The 23,482-nt window shown below is 45.5% G+C and overlaps 1 protein-coding gene across 1 annotated transcript; it reads left to right on the forward strand.

Annotated features, from left to right (window-relative positions):
* Positions 1 to 1,530: 1,530 nt before the first annotated feature.
* Positions 1,531 to 21,985, forward strand: fbxo22 (F-box protein 22). The gene is made up of 7 exons (XM_033015038.1): positions 1,531 to 1,838; positions 3,254 to 3,398; positions 5,005 to 5,089; positions 6,327 to 6,440; positions 8,772 to 8,939; positions 16,569 to 16,734; positions 21,287 to 21,985. The coding sequence occupies exons 1-7, from the start codon at positions 1,621 to 1,623 to the stop codon at positions 21,702 to 21,704; spliced, it is 1,314 nt and encodes a 437-aa protein (XP_032870929.1). The 5' UTR covers positions 1,531 to 1,620; the 3' UTR covers positions 21,705 to 21,985.
* The last annotated feature ends 1,497 nt before the right edge of the window (positions 21,986 to 23,482 follow it).

Consider the following 23,482-nt stretch of genomic DNA (forward strand, 5'->3'; position numbering starts at 1 on the left):
GACCAGAATATTGGGGCATATCCTGATCTTGCTGATTTTTCAGTTATTCCAGCACTTTTGTGTTTAACTCAAGAATTTCATTGACCCTCGTGCATATGACAATTAGATTCTCTTCACTTATTGACCAGTCCCAAAACTGTACGCTGACTCCACTTCCCAAATCCCAGGTCTACCAAGGAGGACAAGAGGTGCATGTTGATGGAAGCCATCCCAAGCCCATGAGGTCTAAAGCAAGGACAGGAGGAGCTGGTAGTTGGAAGCCACCAAGTCTAGAAGGTCTAACATCAAGGACAAATGGTACAGATGGATGGATGGATGGATGCACCCCAGGCCCATGAGGTCAAAAGCAAGGTCAGATGGTGCAGGGGGAGGGAAGCCATCCCAGGCCGAAGGGGTCTAACTACAAGGACATGTGGAGGGTAGCCACCCCGAGTCGGTCTAACACCAAGATCAAGACGTCACAGGTGGAGGAAAGCCACTCCAAGCCTGGTAATGGAGGGAAGCTCAAGCCCATGAAGTCTAACATCAAGTCCATGAGGTCTAAAACCTAGGACATGACACAAAGACTAAGAGGTCTAACAGCGTGCCCATGAGGTCAAATACCAAGCCCAGGAGATCTAACACCAAGCCAGGAGGTCTAACAGTCAACCCAGGAAGTCCAACAGCGTGCCCATGAGGTCTAAAACCAACCTCTGGAAGTTTCACATCAGGTCCAGGAGGTTTAACATCATGAGGTCTAACACCAAGTCCATGAAATCTAACACTGAAGAAGGGTCTCGACTCGAAACGTCACCTGTTCCTTCTATCCAGAGACGCTGCCTGTCCCGCTGAGTTACTCTAGCTTTTTGTGTCTATCTTCGACTATGCCCATGAGGTCTAACATCAACCTCTGGCTGTTTAACACCATGTCCATGAGGTCTAAGCCCAAGAGGTCTATGATTGGGGATGATCAGCCATGATCACATTGAATGGCGGTGCTGGCTTGAAGGGCCCAATGGCCTACTCCTGCACCTACTGTCTATTGTCTATGAGGTCCAAGCCCATGAGGTCCATGCCCATGAGGTCCAAGCCCAAGAGGTCTAAGCCCATGAGGTCCAAGCCCATGAGGTCCAAGCCCATGAGGTCTAAGCCCATGAGGTCTAACACCAAAGATCTATTAGCTCCTCTAGTATCTTTGTCTAACACCATGTCCATGAGGTCCAAGCCCATGAGGTCTAAGCCCATGAGGTCTAAGCCCATGAGGTCTAACACCAAAGATCCTATAGCTCCTCTAGTATATTTGTCTAACACCATGTCCATGAGATCCAAGCCCATGAGGTCCAAGCCCATGAGGTCCAAGCCCACGAGGTCCAAGCCCGCGAGGTCCAAGCCCGCGAGGTCCAAGCCCGCGAGGTCCAAGCCCGCGAGGTCCAAGCCCGCGAGGACCAAGCCCGCGAGGTCCAAGCCCGCGAGGTCCAAGCCCGCGAGGTCCAAGCCCGCGAGGTCCAAGCCCGCGAGGTCCAAGCCCGCGAGGTCCAAGCCCGCGAGGTCCAAGCCCATGAGGTCCAAGTCCATGTCCAGGAGGTGGAGGGAGGAGCCAACACGTGGGGATCCACAACATCAGGCGCCCCGCAGCTGCACATGCGCACACGTACCACCGCTGCCACTTCCGCCCCGCTGGTGACGCACCGCGCGGCCCGGGAACCATCTGACTTCCGCCCGCCGCCCGGAAGTGGAGCTTCCCGGGCCATGGACGTCGCCGAGCTGCGGAGCGGCGGCTCAGTGCTGAGCACCGTGGCCGAGGTGGTGGAGCAGATCCTCTTCTGCCTGCCCACCAAGTCGCTGCAGAGAAGCGCCAGGTAACTCCAGGGGCTCCGGGCGCTTCTGGCGCTTCTGGCCCGGCTCCCCGACACAGGCCTCATCCCTTAGCAACCGCTCCTCCAAATCCCCCTGGCAACTGGTCTCCATCCCCTAGCAACCGGTCCCTCATCCCTTAGCAACCGCTCCTCCAAATCCCCCTGGCAACTGGTCCCCCATCCCCTTAGCAACCAGTCCCCCAAATCCCCCCATCACCCTGACAACCGCTCCCTTTCCTCTAACAACCGCTCCCCCAAATCCCCCTGGCAACTGCTCCCCATCCCTTAGCAACCGGTCCCCATCCCCCTAGCGACCGCTTGCCCCCATCTCCCTGGCAACCACTCCCCCAATACCCTGGCAACTGCTCCCCCAAATCCCCCCATCTCCCTGACAACCGGTCTCCATCCCCTAGCAACCGGTCTCCCCCATCCCTTAGCAACCGCTCCCCCAAATCCCCCTGGCAACTGCTCCCCCTCATCCCTTAGCAACCGCTCCCCCTCCCCTTAGCAACCAGTCCCCATCCCCTAGCAACCACTCCCCCAAATCCCCCTAGCAACCGGTCCCCCATTTCCTAGCAACCGGTCCCCCATTCCCTAGCAACCGGTCCCCCATCATCCTGGCAACTGCTCACCCATTCCCTAGCAACCGGTCCCCCATTCCCTAGCAACCGGTGTCCCATCATCCTGGCAACTGCTCCCCCATCCCCTGGCAACCGGTCCCCCATCCCCTAGCAACCGGTCCCCCATCCCCTAGCAACCGGTCCCCATCCTCTAGCAACTGGTCCCCCCCCCATCCATTAGCAACTGCTTCTATCCCCCTTGCAACCAGTGCCCATCCCCTAGCAACCGCTCCCCCAAATCCCCCTAGCAACCGCTCCCCCAAATCCCCCTAGCAACCGGTCCCCCATTTCCTAGCAACCGGTCCCCCATCATCCTGGCAACTGCTCCCCCATCCCCTAGCAACCAGTCCCCATCCCCTAGCAACCGCTCCCCCAAATCCCCCTAGCAACCGGTCCCCCATTCCCTAGCAACTGGTCCCCCATCCCCTAGCAACCGGTCCCCCATCCCCTAGCAACCGGTCCCCATCCCCTAGCAACCGGTCCCCCCCCCATCCATTAGCAACTGCTTCTATCCCCCTTGCAACCAGTCTCCATTCCCTTAGCAACCAATGTTCCCATCCCACTGGCACACAGTCCCCCCCCCACCCCCTGTCAACAGATCCATCGTTCCCCAGCAACCAGTGCCCCCGTCCCCCCCCACCCATACCCTTGAAAACCACCCCCCCTCCTCCCATCCCTGAGTAACTGGTCACCATGCCCCTCACATACAATCCGTCATTACCCAACAAGCAGTCCTCCCCACCTGCTAGTAAACCACGCCATCACATCTTGTTCTGTGTTTGCCGCATTGTGTCTCAGTGTGTGCAGGCTGTGGAGTGACTGTGCGCGAAGGGTCTTGAGGAGGCACCGAAGACTGTCGTGGATCACGACCAAAGGCCATGCCTACGCAGACGGGGAACATGGACAACACTTTCTGGTGAATAAAATGATCGAGGAACTGGAGGTAAATGTTGCAACAAAAAAAACTGATGGTGCTGGGAATCGGAAATTAAGAGAGAAAACACCGAAAACACTCAGCGGGTTGGGCTGAAGTAGAGGAAAGGGAAACAGAGTTAATGTTTCTGGTCGCACATCTTTTGTCAGAATATGGAAAGTGAAACAAGTTAACTCAAGTTGCGGAGTGAATATTCGGGGCAGAGGAAAAAGGTGATCATTGAGGCCAGGATTTGTCCAGGAGGTCTGGATGTTTATATATAACATAATCTGTTTAATAGATTAACCAGACAGTTTGGTGAAAGTTAAAAAGATAACAAATTAAAACACATGTTGAAGCAATTAATTGTCAATTAGATCTGTCCCTGAATCTAAAAGCAGAACGGTCAATTGGCCAGTGTGTGTGGAGAGCAAAACCCTGAGTTAATATTGCAGATGGATAATAGACAATAGACAATAGGTGCGGGAGTAGGCCATTTGGCCCTTCGAGCCAGCACCGCCATTCAATGTGATCAAGGCTGATCATCCCCAATCAGTATCCCGTTCCTGCTTTCTCCCCATATCCCCTGACTCTGCTATTTTTAAGAGCCCTATCTAGCTCTCGCTTGAAAGCATCAGAATCTTGCATCAGAACTGGCCAGATCTGATTTAAAGAGAAATCTGATTTCTGCAGGGATCCTGATTGACCTGCTGAGTTACTCCAGCACTTTGTGTCTTTCCTTGGTAAAGCAGTATCTGCAGTTCTGCACCCTGGCCTCACGATATCAGCAACATTCCATTCTTTATTCTCCATTTTCTCTTTAATTCTCTCAGTTTAGTTTTAGTTTAGAGATGTAACGAGGAAACAGGCCCTTCGGCCCACTGAGTCCACACCGACCAGCAATCCCCGTACACTAGCACTATCCTACACACGAGGGACAATTTACATTTTTCTTAATACCAAATCCATTTAACCTACAAGTCTGTACATCTTTGGAATGTGGGAGGAAACTGGAGCATCCGTGGAAAACCCACATGGTCACAATGAGAAGGTACAATCTCCGAACCGACAGCATCCGTAGTCAGGATTCAACCCAGGTCTCTGGCGCTGTAAGGCAGCAACTCTCCCTGCTGCCCCAACCACAACTGTTAACTCTGTTTCTCATTCACAGTTGCTGCTTGACTTTGTGTTGTTAACATTTGTTTTTATTGGAGATGTCCAGCATCTGTAGTTTTTTTTTTTGATTTTCTTTTTTTTAAATTCTTTATAAAAAAATTAGAAGTAAGTACAGTAATGTGGCACTAAGGTGCCTAAAATATATTGGCATGTTACATTTTATATACAGCTTCATTTTTAAAAAATTTTATAATAAAAGAGAGAAAGAGGGAATAGATAATAAAAAAATAGAAAAGCGCGTGATGTATGGTGTGTGAATAGAAAAAGGGAGGAAAGAGAGAGAGGAAAAGAAAGGGAAAGAGTAGAAAGTAGGAGATTATAGGAGAGGTATTTATATTCTTGACCATCCTTCATCCAGTCCTGAAACAGTTGGTTTTTACGATTTTTAAAATTTTTCAATGTAAAAAATAATATTCTGGTTTGAGACCAATTCTGTAAACATTATCTTTCTTTTGCACAGGAGGTATATGTACTGCCCGAGACAGTACTCTACATGGCTGGCACTGATACTTTCTGCGTACAGAGTTCCAGTAGATGGAGGAAAGGTAGAAACATTTTTTTTTAATATCAACAGGACATCGCTATGAGGAGTTTATTGTCTTTCTGCCTGGGAAAATAAGCTTGAATACAGTTAAGCAGTACCAGTAGATGTTCATTTTACATTATGTGTGGATTTGATATAAATATCTTTTGAGTTCAGTGATTTTAGTTTCAGATACAGCGTGGAAACAGGCCCTTCAGCCCACTGAGTCCATGTTGACCATTGGTCACCTGTTCACACTAGCTCTATGTTACCTCAATTTCACATCCTCTCCCTACACACGAGGAGCGATTTACAGAGACCAATTAACCTACAAACCTGCATGTCTTTGGGATGTGGGAGGAAACTGAGCACCCAGAGGAAACCCACGAGGTTACAGCGAGAACGTGAAAACTCCATGCGGACAGCAACCCAAGGTCAGGACCGACCCCGGGTCTCTGGTGCTGTGAGGCAGCAGCTCTTCCAGCTTTGCCACCTTTCATTTCGTTATAAGTTACTTCTGTATTGTGAAGTACACAGCTGGGATGTGTATGTTTTCAATGTACTTTAATTCTTGAGTCAATGTTCGCTTTCGATTCGGACTTTACTACAAAACATATGACTGTTACAGAAATTCTTTCATATTTAACCACATTTTCAGTTAGCGGCAGGAAGATATAGCCATTGATTCTGAAATAACTTGGACTTGTTTAATGCTTGTTACGGTCCTGTTAAGACATGTGTTTTAATGGGAGTTTTTACACAGAGTGCCTGGAATGTGCTGCCAGGGATGGTTGTGGAGGCAGATACAATAGTGGCATTTAGGAGGCTTTTTGGTCGGCACATGGACACATGAAGGGAATGGAGGGATATGGATTATATGAAGGTAGATAAGAATTGGTCTAGGCATCATGCTTGGCACAGATATTGTGGACCTTGAGCCTGTTTTTGTGCTATGCTGTTATATCCCGGTGCTGTGTTCAGCTAGGCAGCAGTTTTGAGATCATTTTACAACTCTCCCCTCTTAAATTAAGATTTATTAAATTAAAATTGGTTTAGATTGAAACCATTTTCATGACGTTATATCTTTATTGTTGCTTATTTGATGAAAGTTTGTTTGCGGCAGCAGCCCAATATAAAACAGTCTAGCGGCCAATTGCTTTGTTGCCATGCCACATGGTTATATATCATTTACTTATATGGATGTATATGTTTGGCCATTGTTAATCATTTTCTTTCTTTTTGTGATTTGACTTCCACAGAGCGAAGAGATGAGTCTGCAATGAAAAGTAAAGATGCAGAAGTGGCCACAAAGTTTGAGAAACTTCTGCCAATGAATTGTAAATTATTAGGAATCAGTTGCCCTGGGATTGTCTGTAAGTGGCTTCTCTTAGGAGTTCCTTGCAGCTTATGCAGTTGTTTGTAATATTAAATTGTGTTTAGGTTTAGGTTCTGTCATTGTCACATGTACCGAGGTACAGTGAAAAACATTTTTCATGCTATCCAGTCAAGTCAGATAATAGACACTAAATACTGGGGTAACTCAGCGGGGGGACAGGCAGCATCTCTGGAGAGAAGGAATGGGTGCCGTTTCGGGTTGAGACCCTTCTTCAGACAGTCAGATAATAAATACTCTCCTTAGCTAGAGTACGGTCCTGACCTCCCATCTACCTCATTGAAAACTTTTGAATTCTATTTAATCAGAATGTATTGGACCTCAACGTTATGAATACAATACGGTTTTATTCCTCACATAAAGTGCAAGTGAAATGAATTTGAAATGAATAGTTTATAGATTACCATAACTCTGGATGTAATGGGAAAATAAAATTTTGAACTCTTGCGTAAATGTTGTTTGATTAATGAGGAATTAATTTTAAATCTGAGCAACAAACTTTTGTTAACCGAAGTTTAAGAGGTATGGTGTATATGTGGATCCATCATTTTAGGACACACTTGGATCATGATGTTAATGAATAGTGTAAAAGCCAATATGACCTCAGACTCTTCATATATTCCGGATGTGCATAGAAAGGTCACCTGTTCATTTGAAAGGTACCGAGTTCTCAATGTTTCTTATTACAATCACACTTAATGCAATGACAAATTCTTTGTATAAATGTCACAGTTTAATGTATGGACACAAAAAGTTGGAGTAACTCAGCGGGTCAGACACTATCTCTGGAGAAAAGGAATAGGTGACATTTCGGGTTGAGACCCTACTGCAGACTCCTACACTCATGTGACGACTTGACAGGTTGTTCTTAACAGTTGTCTAACTGGCTCAGTTACTATACTTGTGGAGGCATCGCAACAAAAGTCCCCAGTTTTTGCATTTCATGGCAAATATTCCCCACCATTATCCCCCCCCCCCCTCTGCTCTCCCCACAACACCTGCAACATGCAACATCTGTCAAACAAAAAAGGAAGATATCACTTCGGCCTTTTCACCCTAACATTTTGCTAAACAAGACCATAAATGTAATGATTTGCATTCAGAAAGACCTTGTACTTTGGAACCTAATTCACTTGATTCTCGGATCCATAAAACTGTGACTGAACAAAATGGAGGCAGGCTTATTCAGTTGTTGAGATTGTTTAGAAATCCCATCGTACATGGTTTGATTCCTTGTGCAATCTTTGTGTTTTCAGCCTGGATGTGAATTTCCCAAAGCTATTCTTAAGGAGAAAATTACTTGTGGAAAAAGAGGCCTCTGTGGTCTCAAAATGCTGCCAGGGCCCTAATGTTTTGAAAAGAGATTGCAGTTAGAATAGAGAGGTGTATATATCTTCAGAGAGTACCTGATTGTATTCCTGGGATTGGTAACATTTAACTTTACAGTCTGTTTCTCTGACACGCTATCTTTCAGTAAATATAACCCGTCAGATCTGCCCTGCAATCTGAGGGGTTACATTTACTATCTTTTTGTCAAGTCGTTCAATTGAGTAACATTTCCCAAAAGAAGGAAAAAGTGAAGCAGTAATAAACCATCTTGTAGCATTTCTCCTAAGATATCTTCGAAAATTAACTTTTCAATCATGAAATTTGAGATGGAGTATTCTTGTATTTACCATATCACATCAAATTTTACAAACACAATCACTTATGCAACTGTTAAGAACAACTTGTTATGCCATTATATTAAACTGTGGCATTTATGTAAAATAATTGTTTTTGTGTAAAGTATGCATATAATTAGAAATATTTTATTAAGTTCCAGGAACGTGAAGGAATTTTGCAGAATTTGAGTTATTTCAGCGGATCGGTTGTTCCCATTAGTTATGAGAACTTCATTAAATATCGGTAACATTTTGCTAATAAATTCTTCACTTTTTTGTTGCTCAGTTCTTCTTCTTGCGTATGGCGTGCACAGCCTAAAGTTGTCGGACAACTTGTTCTATTTGATCTTAATTGATTGTGCACGCCAGGTTGATTGCATTAGTCGAAACAGGGCGGACCACATGAAGGTTGCAATCTCCCACCCCCGCTGCTCAGTTGATTAATACTTTAGCTAGGTCGAAATTTAGCAGAGGGCTTCAAACCCCACTGTAAAGAACAATCTTTTGCCCAGAATTTCTATATCATTGTAGCCCATGTTATTGAAAGGGTTTTCATTCTAAACCTTTTTAAGTAATTTTGTTTATATCAAATCGATATTTGTTGTTGTGTGATATCAAACCTATTGCTGGGGTATCTTGCCTTTCAGATACTCCTATGGGCAATGGCAAGCAGAGACCTCTCGAGGTGGAAGATGGAATTGCAGGATTTGCTCTGCTCCTGCCCAAAATTGAAGGGGTGACGATTAGATGCTTTCACCTGTCAAACAAAGATTTGAAGAATAACACTTTCGATCAAAGAAAACTCCAAGCAGCAGGTAAAGTACTCCTTCCCTTCATCCGTGCTAATTGAGACAATATGAAACTGTGTTGAAGAATCAGGAGTAAATTCCAAGCACAAAATAACTATGCAGTTTTCGAAACCAGGAACTGCTGATGTTGGTTTACACAAAAGGACTCAAAGTTGGTCTGGGTCAAGCAGCATTTCTGGAGAACATGGATATGTGATGTTGCAGTTTGTCACCCTTCTTCAGACAATGCATTTCTAGAAGATAGACACAAAAAGCTGGAGTAACTCAGCGGGACAGTCTCTCCAGTGATGCTGCCTGTGCCGCTGAGCTACTCCAGCTTTTTGTGTCTATCTTCGGTTTAAATCAGCATCTGCAGTTCCTTCTTACACAGTGCGTTTCTAGAGTCTGATGAAGGGTCCCAACCCGAAACGTTATCTGTCAATTCCCTCCACAGATGCCGGCTGACCAGCTGAGTTCCTCCAGCACTTTGTGTTTTGCACAATTCCAGCATCTGCAGTTTCTTGTGTCGCCATCAACATTCCTTTTATTTTCCAAGGATTGCTGTTGTTTAGCTACTGAGACTGAAGTTCACCAGGGAATTGTTAAATGAATCAAATTAGTGAGAGAGAAAACTCAATTATTGAAAGTGCTGGGGTCGTTTTCCAGGGATTACTTGTACCTCGGTCAAGAGACTTGAGCACCAAAATCTAATATGCAGGGTGTGGATTAGAAAGTGGAATAACTTAGAACCAGCTTGAATGGGTGATCGGTGGTTGTTTTCAACTCAGTGGGCTGAAGGGCCTGTTTCCACACTGTATCTTTTCTTTGAGATACAGCGTGGGAACAAGCCCATTGGCCCACCGCGTCCGCGCTGACCAGCGATCATGCGTGCAATAGTTCTAGTCCTGTACATTACACAATTTACTGTAGCCAATTAACCTGCAAACCGGAAACCGGAGCACCCAGAGAAAACTCAAGGGGTCACAGGAAGAACGTACAAACAGATAGTACCCTTGGTCAAAAGATTGAACCTGGGTCTCTCTCTCACTGTGTCACTGTGCTGCCCTTTTTTTCAATGTTTTAATAAACGTACTGTGATATTTGTACTGCTGTCACATTTTAAGTACAGTGTACTGAGGCTTGTTTGCTCCCATGGTGGGTGGTTAGAAGGGAAAAGACTAACAGTGGAATGTGTAGGAAGGAACTGCAGATGCTGGTTTAAACCAAAGATAGGGCAAGGGGTCACAGCTTAAGGATAAGGGGGAAATCCTTTAGGACCGAGATGAGAAGAAACTTTTTCACACAGAGAGTGGTGAATCTCTGGAACTCTCTGCCACAGAGGGTAGTTGAGGCCAGTTCATTGGCTATATTTAAGAGGGAGTTAGATGTGGCCCTTGTGGCTAAAGGGATCAGGGGGTATGGAGAGAAGGCAGGTACGGGATACTGAGTTGGATGATCAGCCATGATCATATTGAATGGCGGTGCAGGCTCGAAGGGCCGAATGGCCTACTCCTGCACCTATTTTCTATGTATCTATGTATCTATAGACACAAAAAGCTGGAGTAACGCAGTGGGTGAGGCAGCGTCTCTGGTGAAAAGGAATAGGTGACGTTTCGGGTTGAGACCCTTCTTCAGACAGAGAGTCAGGGGAAAGGGAAACTAGACGGAGATGTAGATATAGAACAAATGAATGAAAGATATGCAAAAAGGAACGACGATCAAGGAAAGGTGGAGCCCACAATGGGCCATTGTTGGCTGTGGGGTCGGTGATAATGAGTCATACAGACAGTGAAACTCAACGGGACGACAGTGAAACTAGTACAACGACTATGGTGGGGGAGAGGCGATGCAAGGGTTACTGGAAGTTAGAGAAGTCAATATTCATACTGCTGGGTTGTAAGCAAACGAAACTGTGGAATATTGGGCTGCTTGGATGCACTGAGACTGCTGTAACTCATCTATTTCCTGGCGACGTGCTCTATGAAGCTCTCCGCAGGAACAGATATAGCACTGGTATTTCCAAATATTTAAGATGTTAAAGTTTAAACACAGGAGCAACACATCTTGAAACGGAAATTGGCCTCAGTAACGGATATAAAAGTGCGGGGAAATAAATTTGTTCTTTATATCTGCAAATATACACACTGTGCAGCTGTGCATTGTACTCTCCTTTGGAAACTTGGTCCCATTGACAGGGTATGGCAAACAGCCACTGCTATTTAAGTGTTTTTATGCAGATAATTGAAGAATAATTTTCTACTCCGCAACTTGCTGACCTTGCATCCACAGTCAGGCAGTGTGGAAGCATCTATACATTTTGACTGGATTCTTAACTGTGTGCAATTTGTTTGCAATCCATAATAATACTGAAATGAAGGAAGGAAATAAATCTAGACACACCAATTATTACCTCGATGTAAACTCTTTAAATAGCAACCTATCCTCCAACTTCCTGCCTTTTGGACTCAATACATTTCAGATACTCAGCATCTTAGGCAGTAATTTCAGATTTCCAGCAGTCTGTCTATATTTTCATTGGGGAATTTAGGTAATAATTGTGCATTTATGTCTGCCGTATTATCCTGAAGCATCATACGTTTAATTGTTTCAGTTTATTCTACCCGTTCATGTATCTGCCCTTTTCTGTTCTTCCTCTTCCTTGTTCCCCACCCATCAGCTTGCTTGAGCTCCAATTATTCTCAGTTGTGGCAAAAGATTCTCCATCTGATATTTTAGCTCTGTCTTTTCCCTCGCTCTCCACCGGCTCCTGAAAAACTGAGGATTTCCTGCATTTTCTGCTTCATTTCTGATTCCCGATTAGCAGGACTTTGTTTTAGTATTCTTCTGTTACCACTTCCTCAAAAACTACCGACTATCTCTTTGGATGTGCAATCTGTTGCTGTACCTTCGTGTTTAGAAGCGATATTGGTTTTGGATTGTAATTAGTTTTGCCTCTTGACTTCCAAAAGCCTTTCCACCTTCCTGGATGAATGCAGTTGCAACAACACTGAAAACTATCCGGTTCAAAGCAATCTGCTTGATTGGCATTCACTCCTTCATGGTGCTTTGTATCTACAGCACCCACCCTCTACAAAATGCACTGCAGATACTCTGGTTCCAACTCCCAGAAGCTGCACTCTCTACTTAGATGGACAATGGCAGCAGGGGCCATTTATCACTTTCACCCCTGCTCGTCTGACCTACCACAATTTTCACATCATCTGTCTTGTTAAGGGGCTGTCCCACTTGGGCGACCTAATTGACGTGTTTAGACCGCGTGGGTTTGGTCCGGGTGCTCCAGTTTCCTCCCACACTCCAAAGATGTTCAGGTTTGTATAACCAACCTGATCTCCCAGTGGCTCGGCACTTCAACTCCCCCTCCCATCCCGAAAACGACCTTTCTGTCCTGGGCCTCCTCCATGGCCAGAGTGAGTCCCACCGTAAATTGGGGGAGCAGCATCTCATATTTCGCTTGGGTAGTTTACACCCCAGCGGTATGAACATTGACTCTTCAATTTCAGATAGTCCTTGCTTTCCCCCTCTTTCCCCTCCCCTTCCCAGCTCTCCCACAGCCCACTGTCTCCGCCTGTTCCTTTCTTCTTCCCGCCCCCATCACTCCCACATCAGTCTGAAGAAGGGTCTCGACCCGAAACGTCACCTTTTCCTTCGCTCCATCACCCGCTGCGTTTCTCCAGCATTTTTATCTCCCTTCGATTTTTCCAGCATCTGCGGTTCCTTCTTAAACAGGTTTGTAGGTTAATTGGCTTCTGTAAATTATAAATTGTCCCAAGTGTGTGTAGGGTAGAGCTAGTGTACGGGGTGATCGCTGGTCAGCATGGACGTGGTAGACCGAAGGGCCTTTGTTCATGCTGTATCTCTAGAGCCTAAAGTCAGTGGTGTAAGGATGTCCCACCTGAGCAGAGAATAAGCAGGTTGAGGTTATACTCTCTGTTTAGTGATTAAGGCTGATATGGCCTTCTCCACCAAAAGTACACCTCCTCGCTGACCCTCAGGCTAACCCGATCTAAGTCTTGAGGCATTTGCCACTAGACCTGAGATGGAAGGTTAACTAATTTTCCAAATGAATCATTGGGAGAGCTGAAATTGTATTTTTTAACCATACAGATTTATGCATAAAAGAATGTAAGGATGCACTCACTAACTTTATACCAAATATGTTTAATAATCACTCCTTCCCATCCATTTGCAAAATGTAACCACTTATAACCCTGAAGAGCTAATTACAGCAAATCAACCATGATATCCCTGTTGTGAAAATTGTTGCTGTATCTGATTTCCATTCATAATACATTTAAATGGATCTAATTATATTTGTCTCTCCGAGAATGATAACCAGCAGTCTGCAAATACAGAACAAAATTTCACAAAAACTTTGGGTAATACGTGCTTGAGAGGCTTGCTGCTTTTTGTCAGACGTACTTTGGGGAAACTCCAATTTATTAACAAGGTCTTTTGCCTTTGCTTCTGGGCATTGTGCAATCTGGGTCAAGACCTTTATGGGGCCAGCACTGCTAAATCCAGTCTAGATGGGCAGGTTAAAAATGTCTTGTTTCAGCTTTCCTGACAGCTGTTAAATGCATCGTGGAAATATTTGGACAGTTTTAAATGAATCCCCGGGGACTGCTCTATCGGAGTTCCATCTGGTCTATAACTGACTTAGCTATCTTGCTTTGCAATGCAGAGCCACTAAAGTATTTTGACAAGGGAAGTAAAGTTCGGCTGCTTTTCTGAACGTTTTGTGAGTTGTTGAAAAGAAGCCAGCGTCTGGTGTGGGCGGAAGAATGTGTGACCAAAATACACACATGTGCGCACATCCATGCCCCTGATTGAAGGCTTACACACTCTCATTTTGTTACTACCATCGGGGTGAGAGAACAGGAGCTTAATCCCTTCGATGGTGGAGAAGTCGACCATGCAATATCCACCACCTTCTGAAGCCACCTTTGTTCTTGAGCGTTTAAATTACCAAAACAGGCCCTGATACAAATGGTCAAGTGTGCTTGCTGTCCACTGTACAGCTATAGAAATTCAATAGATTATTTGATGACATTCGGAATCTCCTCAAACCTCTTGAGGAAGTTGAGGCATTGGTAAACTTCCTTTGTAATTGCAACTTTCATGTTGGTTGGTAGCCTAAACTGGCTGCTGTGAATTGCACTTAGTGTATGTGGGTGGTTGAAGAATCATGAGTTAATTGACGTGAGAGAGAGAGAGAGAGAGAATAGGTTGATGGGAAATGGAGGTGGGAGAATGGAACAGCCCTGAAAGCTGACATAGATTTGATGGGTAGAATAGTCCGATCCTGTGTCGTAAGGAAATATGAGGAGGGTGGAAAGAGAAATGTTTGCTAGTTGGGAAAACACAAGAGACTGCAGTGGCTGGAATCTTGAATCAAATAACAAGGTGCTGGAGGAACTCAGCAGTCAGGCAGTAACTGGGGAGGGAATGGTCAGGTCGGGACCCTTCCACAGAGAGGTGACCCTCAACATCGACTGTCCTTTCCCTCCCCAGATGCTGCCTGACCCGCCGAGTCCCTCCAGAAGGTTTTGTTTCCCGGTTAGCTTGCTAATTAATTCTGCACTATTGTGACACTGTATTATCTGATCTCTTGCCACTGGATGGTGCTGCAGGAAAGCTTGCTTTACAGTATCCTGTACCACACTTGATTAGACTGCAAACTATGTTTCAACAGATTGACAGTGAAATTGGGACTGGAAGTGTGCAAAGTAACACTGGAGGTTACTTCAGAGTGGAAGGTTGCTACAGTGCGGCTCACAATCAGAATGTAGTTACCACTGCAAATTATAATCATCTGCGATTGATCCCGGATTTTCTCTTTGTAATAAAATTGGATCATTTAGAGCCACAAGAAAATTGCTCAGTAGTTTTCTCCTCTGTTCCCTGCTGGGGGGAAAAGAAGAATTGCATTTCTATAGTACCACATCTCTCAAGCTTTTCTATACTGTTGCATCTCTCATTCCTCTGCATACAGTGAACTTCTTTGAAGTGCGTGCTCTGTTATGTAATGTGGCAGTCGTCACGCATTCCCTGAGAAACATAATTCATAAAGAATAAGACAGGCATGTGACAATTGCTGTCTAGAGCAGGCAGTGAATAATGGAGGAAGGATGGTCTGAAACAAAACGCTTGAAATTCCCAGCAATTTGGGGTGGAGTGAGAACGGGGCCGATGTTAACATGAAACATTAACTCTCTCCCTCCACACGTGCTGTTCAACCTGCTCAGTTTTTCCAACGTTCCATTAGACAATAGACAATAGGTGCAGGAGTAGGCCATTTGGCCCTTCGAGCCTGCACTGCCATTCAATGTGATCATGGCTGATCATCCCAAATCAGTACCCCGTTCCTGCCTTCGCCCCATATCCCCTGACTCCGCTATTTTCAAGAGCCCTATCCAGCTCTCTCTTGAAAGCATCCAGAGAACCTGCCTCCACCGCCCTCTGAGGCAGAGAATTCCACAGACTCGCCACTCTCTGTGAGAAAAAGTTTCCTCGTCTCCGTTCCTCGTCTGGTTTCAGGTTACAGAAAGGCCGAGACGGAGTGGATGTGGCGAGGATGTTTCCATGAGTGGAAGAGTCTAGGACAAGAGGCCTCAGAATAAACGGATGTACCTTTAGAAAGGAGTTGAGGAGGAAATTCTTTAGACAGAGGGTGGTGAATCTGTGGATTTCACTGCCACAGACGGTGGTGGAGGCCAAGCATTGGGTATTTTTAAAGTGGTGATTGATAGGTTCTTGATTAGTAAGGGCATCAAAGGGAATAGGATGGGGCTGAGGGAGAAAAATAGATCAGCCATGATGGAATAGCTGAGTAGACTCGATGGGCTGAATGGCCTATGGTCATTCTGCTCCTATGCCTTATGGTCCGCTGCCCATTGGATTTGCATTTAAAATCGGATAGACGTCTTTGAACAAAGACTGAACGTATTGCTTTTTGTTTGATGCAGAATAAAAGAGAAATTAGTGCCCCATTAATATGGTTTTTTAATCTGAAATCTGTTGGCCTGATTTGGGTGGAAACTAGGTATTCAACATCATTGTCAATGGAGTCCTCCAGGTGTCTTTTACATTATGATGGGTAGAAATACACGGTATCTGTAAAAGGTCAACTAGACGGATGTGCAGGAAGGAACTGCAGATGCTGGATTAAACTGAAGATAGACACACACAAAGCTGGAGTAACTCAGTGGGACAGGCAGCATCTTTGGAGAGAATGCAGAAAGCTTTACTGTAATCCAAGCATTCCTTCTCTCCAGAGATGCTGCCTGTCCCGCTGAGTTACTGCAGCTTTTGGTGCCTAACAACTAGATTGGTGTCGAGCTGGCAATTGCATTGCATGCGCTGTTATATGTGTAGCAGCATCTTACTGTCTACAAATCTAGAACGCCTTACTGTCTGCAAAGCAGTGGTCCTGACTAGCATCACCGGAAAACTGATTACCCACGCTACCAAACCTTATGAATGCCCTGAACCGCACGGCAAGATTAAGAGTTTTAGGTGTTTCGGCCCGAAACGTCGCCTATTTCCTTCGCTCCATAGATGCTGCTGCACCTGCTGAGTTTCCCCAGCAATTTTGTGTACCTAAGAGTTTTATTGTTTGATTTCTACCTCTCCTAGGTCTTCTTGATAACCCAGACCTACGCACAGTCCTCCTGTTTGGATACAATACTTACAAGCCTCCGGCAGTTGACTTCATTCAGCGACTCACCAAGCCTATCAACGGGAGGAACACCATCGTAGTAGGAGGTTATGGTGACCGAGTCTTTTCACCCAGTTCTGAAAGGTGGGTTTAATGTTAACGGCAAGGCTTTTGTCTGTGCATGTAGCTTATTAGCATTGAGAAGAAAATGTTTCTCTTCAGTCTTCATGCGATTCATCCATTTCCTGAAAATGAACAGTCTGTGCAACAGGATGATTCCTTTTAGTTTTTTTAGATTTAGCGACACAGGCCCATCGAGTCCACACCAACCAGCGATCCCCGCACTCTAACACTATCCCACACACTAGGGACAATTATTTTACCAAGCCAATTAGCCTACAAACCTGTACGCCTTTGGAGTGTGGGAGTAAACCGAAGGTCCTGGAGCTAACCCATGCAGGGCACCGGAAGAACGTACAAACTCCGTAAAGACAGCGCCCGGAGTCAGGATCAAACCTAGGGTACTGGCGCTGTAAGGAATCAACTCTACCGCTGCGCCACCGTGCAGCCTTCTTGGGGGTAGTTAGGCTCCACTCCCGATGCCCTTGGAACCCATGGGAGAACTTTGGGAAATTGCTCCTTAAAGTGCTGATGTGACTTGCAGCCCTGAAGAGCAGCAAACCCTTGTGATTGGCCTCGGATCCATTTTGAGCTCATTGTTCTGGGCTAAGTGTGCCCATTAATCTCAGCATCACTCAGCCAGAGAGAGGTTAAAATCATTACAAAGGGTGGTGCAGCGTTGGAGTTGCCACCTTAGAACGCTGGAGACTCGGGTTCAACCTGCTCCCTCATTAATCAGATCATGGCTGGTCTTATTGTAACTACAATTCCACATCACTTTCTGCCCAATGGAATCCTTTAACTCCCTGGTTTATTACCTCTGTCTCACAAATATTCAAAGATTTTGCTTCCTCCAACTGTTAAGCAAGAGATTTTGGGAGAAAAAATTAAGCCATCTCTCTTTTAAAAAGTAGCTTCCTAGTTCTACTTTCTCCCACAAGAGGAAATATCAGCTTTGTATCTACTCGATGAAGGCTCCTCAAGACTTCCTAAGTTTCAATCACGACCCCTTTCACTTTTTGAAAACGATATCATTCCAATGGACATAAGCCTAGCCTGTCCAATCGTTCTTCATTAGACAACTCAAACCTTCCAGCTTTTGATCTAGTAAATGCTCCTCGAATTGCTTCCAGCATCGCAATCACAAAGGTTTTTTTCACCTGCTTGGTGTGCAGTATCTGGTGTTGTGTACGACAATGTGACCGCTTACCTGTGGAGGTTCACAACAGCGCCATAGTGAATGACCTGTTAATCTGTTCCCTGGGATGTTAATCAGGCCATTAGACGAAACTCCTTGGCCAGTTGGGGTGGTAAAGTTGCTGCTTTACAGTTCCAAAGTCTCGGGTTCGATCCCGACTGTACGTAGTTTATATATTCTCCCCATGACCTGCGTGGGTTTTCTCCAGGAGCTCCAGTTTTCTCCCACTCTCCAAAGACGTACAGGTTTGTAGGCTAACTTGCTTGATATAATTGAACATTGTCCCTCGTGTGTTTCGGATAGTGCGGGTATCATTGGTTGGTGCGGGCTCCATTGGCCGAGGGGCCAGTTTTCGCACTGTATCCCTGAACTAAAAACTAAACTGAACCGTCACGTTGAATCCACGGGGAATGTAGAAGTAAGGAACCGCAGATGCTGGTTTGCGGGGGGGGAAAAAAGACACAAAGTGCTGGAGTAACCCAGCCAGTCAGGCAATGCCTCTGGAGCACATGAATAGGTGACGTCTCGGGTCAGGATGCTTTGACAGTGTCAATAATATGAAGGTCCCTGGTTTGGAAACAACCAAAGGGAGAGTTAATCTGGGGGGAGCAAGTGAAGCCAGTAGCAAGATGCCCCCCAGCCTGGAAGTGCAGCTTGTCCTCCAGAGATGCTGCCAGATCCGCTGATTCACTCCAGCAGTTTGTGTTTTTTTTTCAGTAAACAGCAACGTTTTATTTAGTCCCACTGTTTAGTGCGTTTTTGTGTGTTTATTCAACTGCCTGTTCTGAGCTCAGTGGTGTGTTTTTAGTGTTACTTATTTTTTAATTTATCGTGTAATAATAATAATTTTACGTTTATTATGTTGATAAAGTGACAATGCATGCAATGTCATCATTATCAGTGTAGCCTTTAAAAGGTTTGACTCTATAGAGATCTGTATCTTAAAGCTGTAAAGAGACTCCTTTCATAATGAGATGTTCCCATGTTCATAGGTACTGCTCCCATTTTGTGGGAAATGCTGTCATCGTGTTTTTAAACATCAATTGCTTGTTAGAACTTGCTCAAAAATGAGTCATTGGACCTTGCACTAAATGGAATGGTAACATCCAGTTAATGAACAAACCTTAACTGTACAAGGCAGCAGAGTTCTTGGTTTCAAATGAAACATTTTTTTGTAAGTGGGATTACTTTCTTGACAATAAGCAGCCGAATATGTAGATAAGAGATGTCCTCGGCATCATGTTTGGCACAGACATTGTGGGCTGACGAGCCTGTTCTTGTGCTGCACTGTTCTATATTCCATATCTAGTATTCTTTCTAATTATGTATTTCACAGCCATACATACTTATGGTTATCAAAAATAGGGACAAAGTGCTGGAGTAAATCAACACATCAGGCAGGCATCGCCTCTGGAGAACCCTCGTTAGACCTCATTTGGACCATGCAGTTGCAGCATGGGACCCATACACAAATAAAAACATTTCTTCCATCGAACGTGTCCAAAGACAGGCAGCTCGATTTGTTACTAACACCTATGAGAGAGAAGCGAGTGTCACCAAACTTCTGAATTCTCTGGGGTGGAACCCTCTCCAAGACAGACGTGAAGCTCACCGTTTGACCTGTTTTTACAAAATGTTAAATGGTCAGCTCGACATAGACTACAAGACCTACACCAAACCCAAACCAATTAGGAGCAGACGAGGGCATTCGATCCAATTTGTGATCCCAGCTACAAAGACAGATGTGTACAGCAATTCGTTCTTCCCCCGCACAATTAAAGCGTGGAATAATCTCCACCAAACTATAGTTACCCAACCAGATGCAACTAAATTTAAAGTAGCTCTTTCTTCCCAATAACCCTTTCTGGCTTAATCCCTCCCATCACCACCTCCAGTTTAAATTCCATTTGGAATATTTTGGAGGACCAAGAAACCAAGAACCAAGAACGTGGGTGGGTGGCACGTTGGGGTTGTGCCCTTTTTCAGTAGCGGTTCTGTTCTCCAAATTGTTAGTTGATGAAGAAAGTCATTTTCCAAGTTTGTTTCCGATTCTTTCCTGTCTGGGATCAGCTATTCGCTTTCTTCCAGTGTCTCAATTTTCCCGAAGCAGAGAAGTTTTGTTATAAAGGATTCCCCTCGACCACTTGCTTAGTGAGGTGACCTAGATTCAGCAGGTAGCTCGGACTAGAGAAGTGGTCCGAGTAGCTAGATAGCGATTGGAAATTGCTGGTCAAGGTGAGAGATGTTGATGGGGAGTGGGATCTCATTCTGAGGAGAAACCATGGTCTTCAGAAAACCCCTTAGATGCCATGCATTCAGATGAGGAAGACTTCCTTCTATTCCCCCAAACCATGAGCTTCACCTCTCTACAGAGCATCTCTTATTTCCAAAGCAGGCTATATTTCTAACATAAGGTTGCAACCTTTATTGCTATCGAAGATAGACACAAAAAGCTGGAGAGGCAGGACAAGCAGCATCTCTGGATGCTTTTCAGGTCGAGACTCTTCTTCAGACTGAGCGTCAGGGTAGAAGGAGTTACAGAGATAAGGAAGTGTAAGAGATGAAAGATGCAGATCAAGGAAAATGTAAAATAGACTGTTGTTAGCTGGGAGAAGGTGTCAACAGAGCAGACAGATATACAAGGTAGACAAAAATGCTGGAGAAACTCAGCGGGTGAGGCAGCATCTATGGAGCGAAGGAAATAGGCGACGTTTCGGGTGTGCGGATTCGATGTGCGGAGATCGCTGGTCGGCGTAGACCCGGTGGGCCAAAGGGCCTGTTTCTGCACTGTATGTCTAAACTAGTGTTAGAGGTAGATAAAAGATGCTGGAGAAACTCAGCGGGTGAGGCGGCATCTATGGAGCGAAGGAATTCGTCTCGACCCGAAACGTCGCCTATTTCCTTCGCTCCATAGATGCTGCCTCACCCGCTGAGTTTCTCCAGCATTTTTGTCTACCTTCGATTTTCCAGCATCTGCAGTTCCTCCTTAGACAGAGATACAATGTAATCAGAAGGACAGTCAGACTTGTCGGAGAAGTAGGAAGGGGGGGGGTTAACGGGGAAGGGCTATTACTTCCACATGTTATTGTCGTTGATTGGGCCTCTGCAACGAGCCTTTCATCTCTCCGATAGACTTTGATTCCAACAGCGGTCTCTGATGTGAAAGACAACAGCCTCTTGATTGCAAGGGACTGTTCCTCTTTAGAAATGCTTTGGCTTGGACACAGCGCAGTGCAATCAGGAACTCACCGCAGAACCATTTCCCATCTCTGCTCATAAAGTAATGAGCATCTTGTCAATTATTTAGCAACCGCTCTCTCTGGATCAAGTGTCGATGACTTATATTCTACTTTTATCCCCCCCCCAACTCCTTTCTAGTATTGATGCCCGTCACATGTACGGCACAGTGGGTCTGTCGTTCAGTGGCAAGCCAATCCAAGCAGCATCTATTCTCCTTGACGAAGATGTGGTGACGCCGGAGAGCGTCGAAACTGCGATGAAACGCCTCAAGGCGGCCAACATTCCCGAGCACAATACGGTGGGCTTCATGTGCGCCTGCATCGGCCGGGGTCAGAACTACTATTCCATGATGGAGAACGTGGAAGCAGACGCCTTCAGGAAGCAATTCCCAAACATTCCCCTCTTCGGCTTTTTTGGTAACGGAGAAATTGGCTGCGATCGTATCGTGACTGACAACTTCTCACTGAGGGAATGCAGCTCCTCTCTGGAATACGATGAGTTAATTCATAGTTACACTACAGTCATGGTGCTTCTTCACCTCGGGCCACTTAAATAATTGATGCCTTCACGAAGGATTGGTGATTGCCCAAGAACACAAGCAAATTCATGGTCACTCTTTATCCCTCAAATATTCCCGTGGCAGTGACTTCCATAGCTCAGACCAAGAACATCTCCAAAGTTGGCCTCTCGTGTAATCGTTTAGTAATCTCTAAAAAAAATCTGTTAAAACATTGAGTTCCTCAACTCGACTTTCTCAATTCAATCAATTGTACAGTTTTTGGTGATTTTTGTTTGTCATCGTTATTACAATAAATGTTAGGCTAATCATGGTTAAATGATCCAATGGTTGCTTTATGACCTCTGAATGAAAGCAATGCAAAGGAGCTGTGGGACGTGGGATAGGAAAGACATTTTAACGTTGGACAATGACGATCAGTTGAGTCTTGGCTGTAATGCCAAGTTGCCCTGGTCTGTTTGGCATCGATAATGTCCCTGTCCCACTTAGGAAACCTGAACGGAAACCTCTGGAGACTTTGCGCCCCACCCAAGGTTTCCGTGCGGTTCCCGGAGGTTGCAGGTGGTTGCCGGAGGTTGCAGGTAGTGGAAGCAGGTAGGGAGACTGACAAAAACCTAAGTGGGACAGGGGCATAAGGCTTCAGACAACGGAAACTGGGCACGGTAGTGAAATACGTTAGAACCATGGTTTAATACTGACCATGGATGCTCAGTGCATGCAGTTTGCACATTCTGTGCCCTGACTCCATAGAACCATACAGAGTGGAAACAGGCCCTTCGGCCCAACTTGCCCTGCCACGTCTATACTAGTCTGCCTGCATTTGGCCCATGTCCCTCTAAACACCAGGAGAGCAGCTGAAGGTTCTCCTCAAGGGTCCAAGGCTGTGGCAGAGGCTGCAGTCTTGCCCTGAGGTAGACACAAAATGCTGGAGAAACTCAGCGGGTGAGGCAGCATCTATGGAGAGATCATGGCTGATCATCCACAATCAGTAATCCGTGCCTGCCTTCTCCCCATATCCCTTGATTCCGCTAGCCCCTAGAGCTCTATCTAACTCTCTTTTAAATTCATCCAGTGAATTGGCCTCTACTGACTTCCGTGGCAGAGACTTCCACAAATTCATGATGTTTCAGGATGGGAGCCATCTTCAAGAGAGAGTTAGATTTAGCTCTTGGGGCAAAGGGAATCAAGGGATATATGGGGAGAAAAGCTGGAACGGGGTACTGATTTTGGGTGATCAACCATAGAAACATAGAAAATAGGTGCAGGAGTAGGCCATTCGGCCCTTCGAGCCTGCACCGCCATTCAATATGATCATGGCTGATCATCCAACTCAGTATCCTGTACCTGCCTTCTCTCCATTCCCCCTGATCCCTTTAGCCACAAGGGCCACATCTAACTCCCTCTTAAATATAGCCAATGAACTGGCCTCAACTACCTTCTGCGGGAGAGAATTCCAGAGATTCACCACTCTCTGTGTGAATAAAGTTTTCCTCATCTCGGTCCTAAAAGATTTCCCCTTTATCCTTAAACTGTGACCCATTGTTCTGGACTTCCCCAACATCGGGAACAATCTTCCTGCATCTAGCCTGTCCAACCCCTTAAGAATTTTGTAAGTTTCTATAAGATCCCCCCTCAATCTTCTAAATTCTAGCGAGTACAAACCGAGTCTATCCAGTCTTTCTTCATATGAAAGTCCTGACATCCCAGGAATCAGTCTGGTACCATATGAACCATGATCATATTGAATGGCGGTGCTGGCTCGAAGGGCTGAATGGCGTACTCCACCTGTTTTCTATGTTTCAGACTGATGTCTGTCT

This window comes from Amblyraja radiata, chromosome X, assembly GCF_010909765.2.
Source record: "Amblyraja radiata isolate CabotCenter1 chromosome X, sAmbRad1.1.pri, whole genome shotgun sequence".
Taxonomy (NCBI): domain Eukaryota; kingdom Metazoa; phylum Chordata; class Chondrichthyes; order Rajiformes; family Rajidae; genus Amblyraja; species Amblyraja radiata.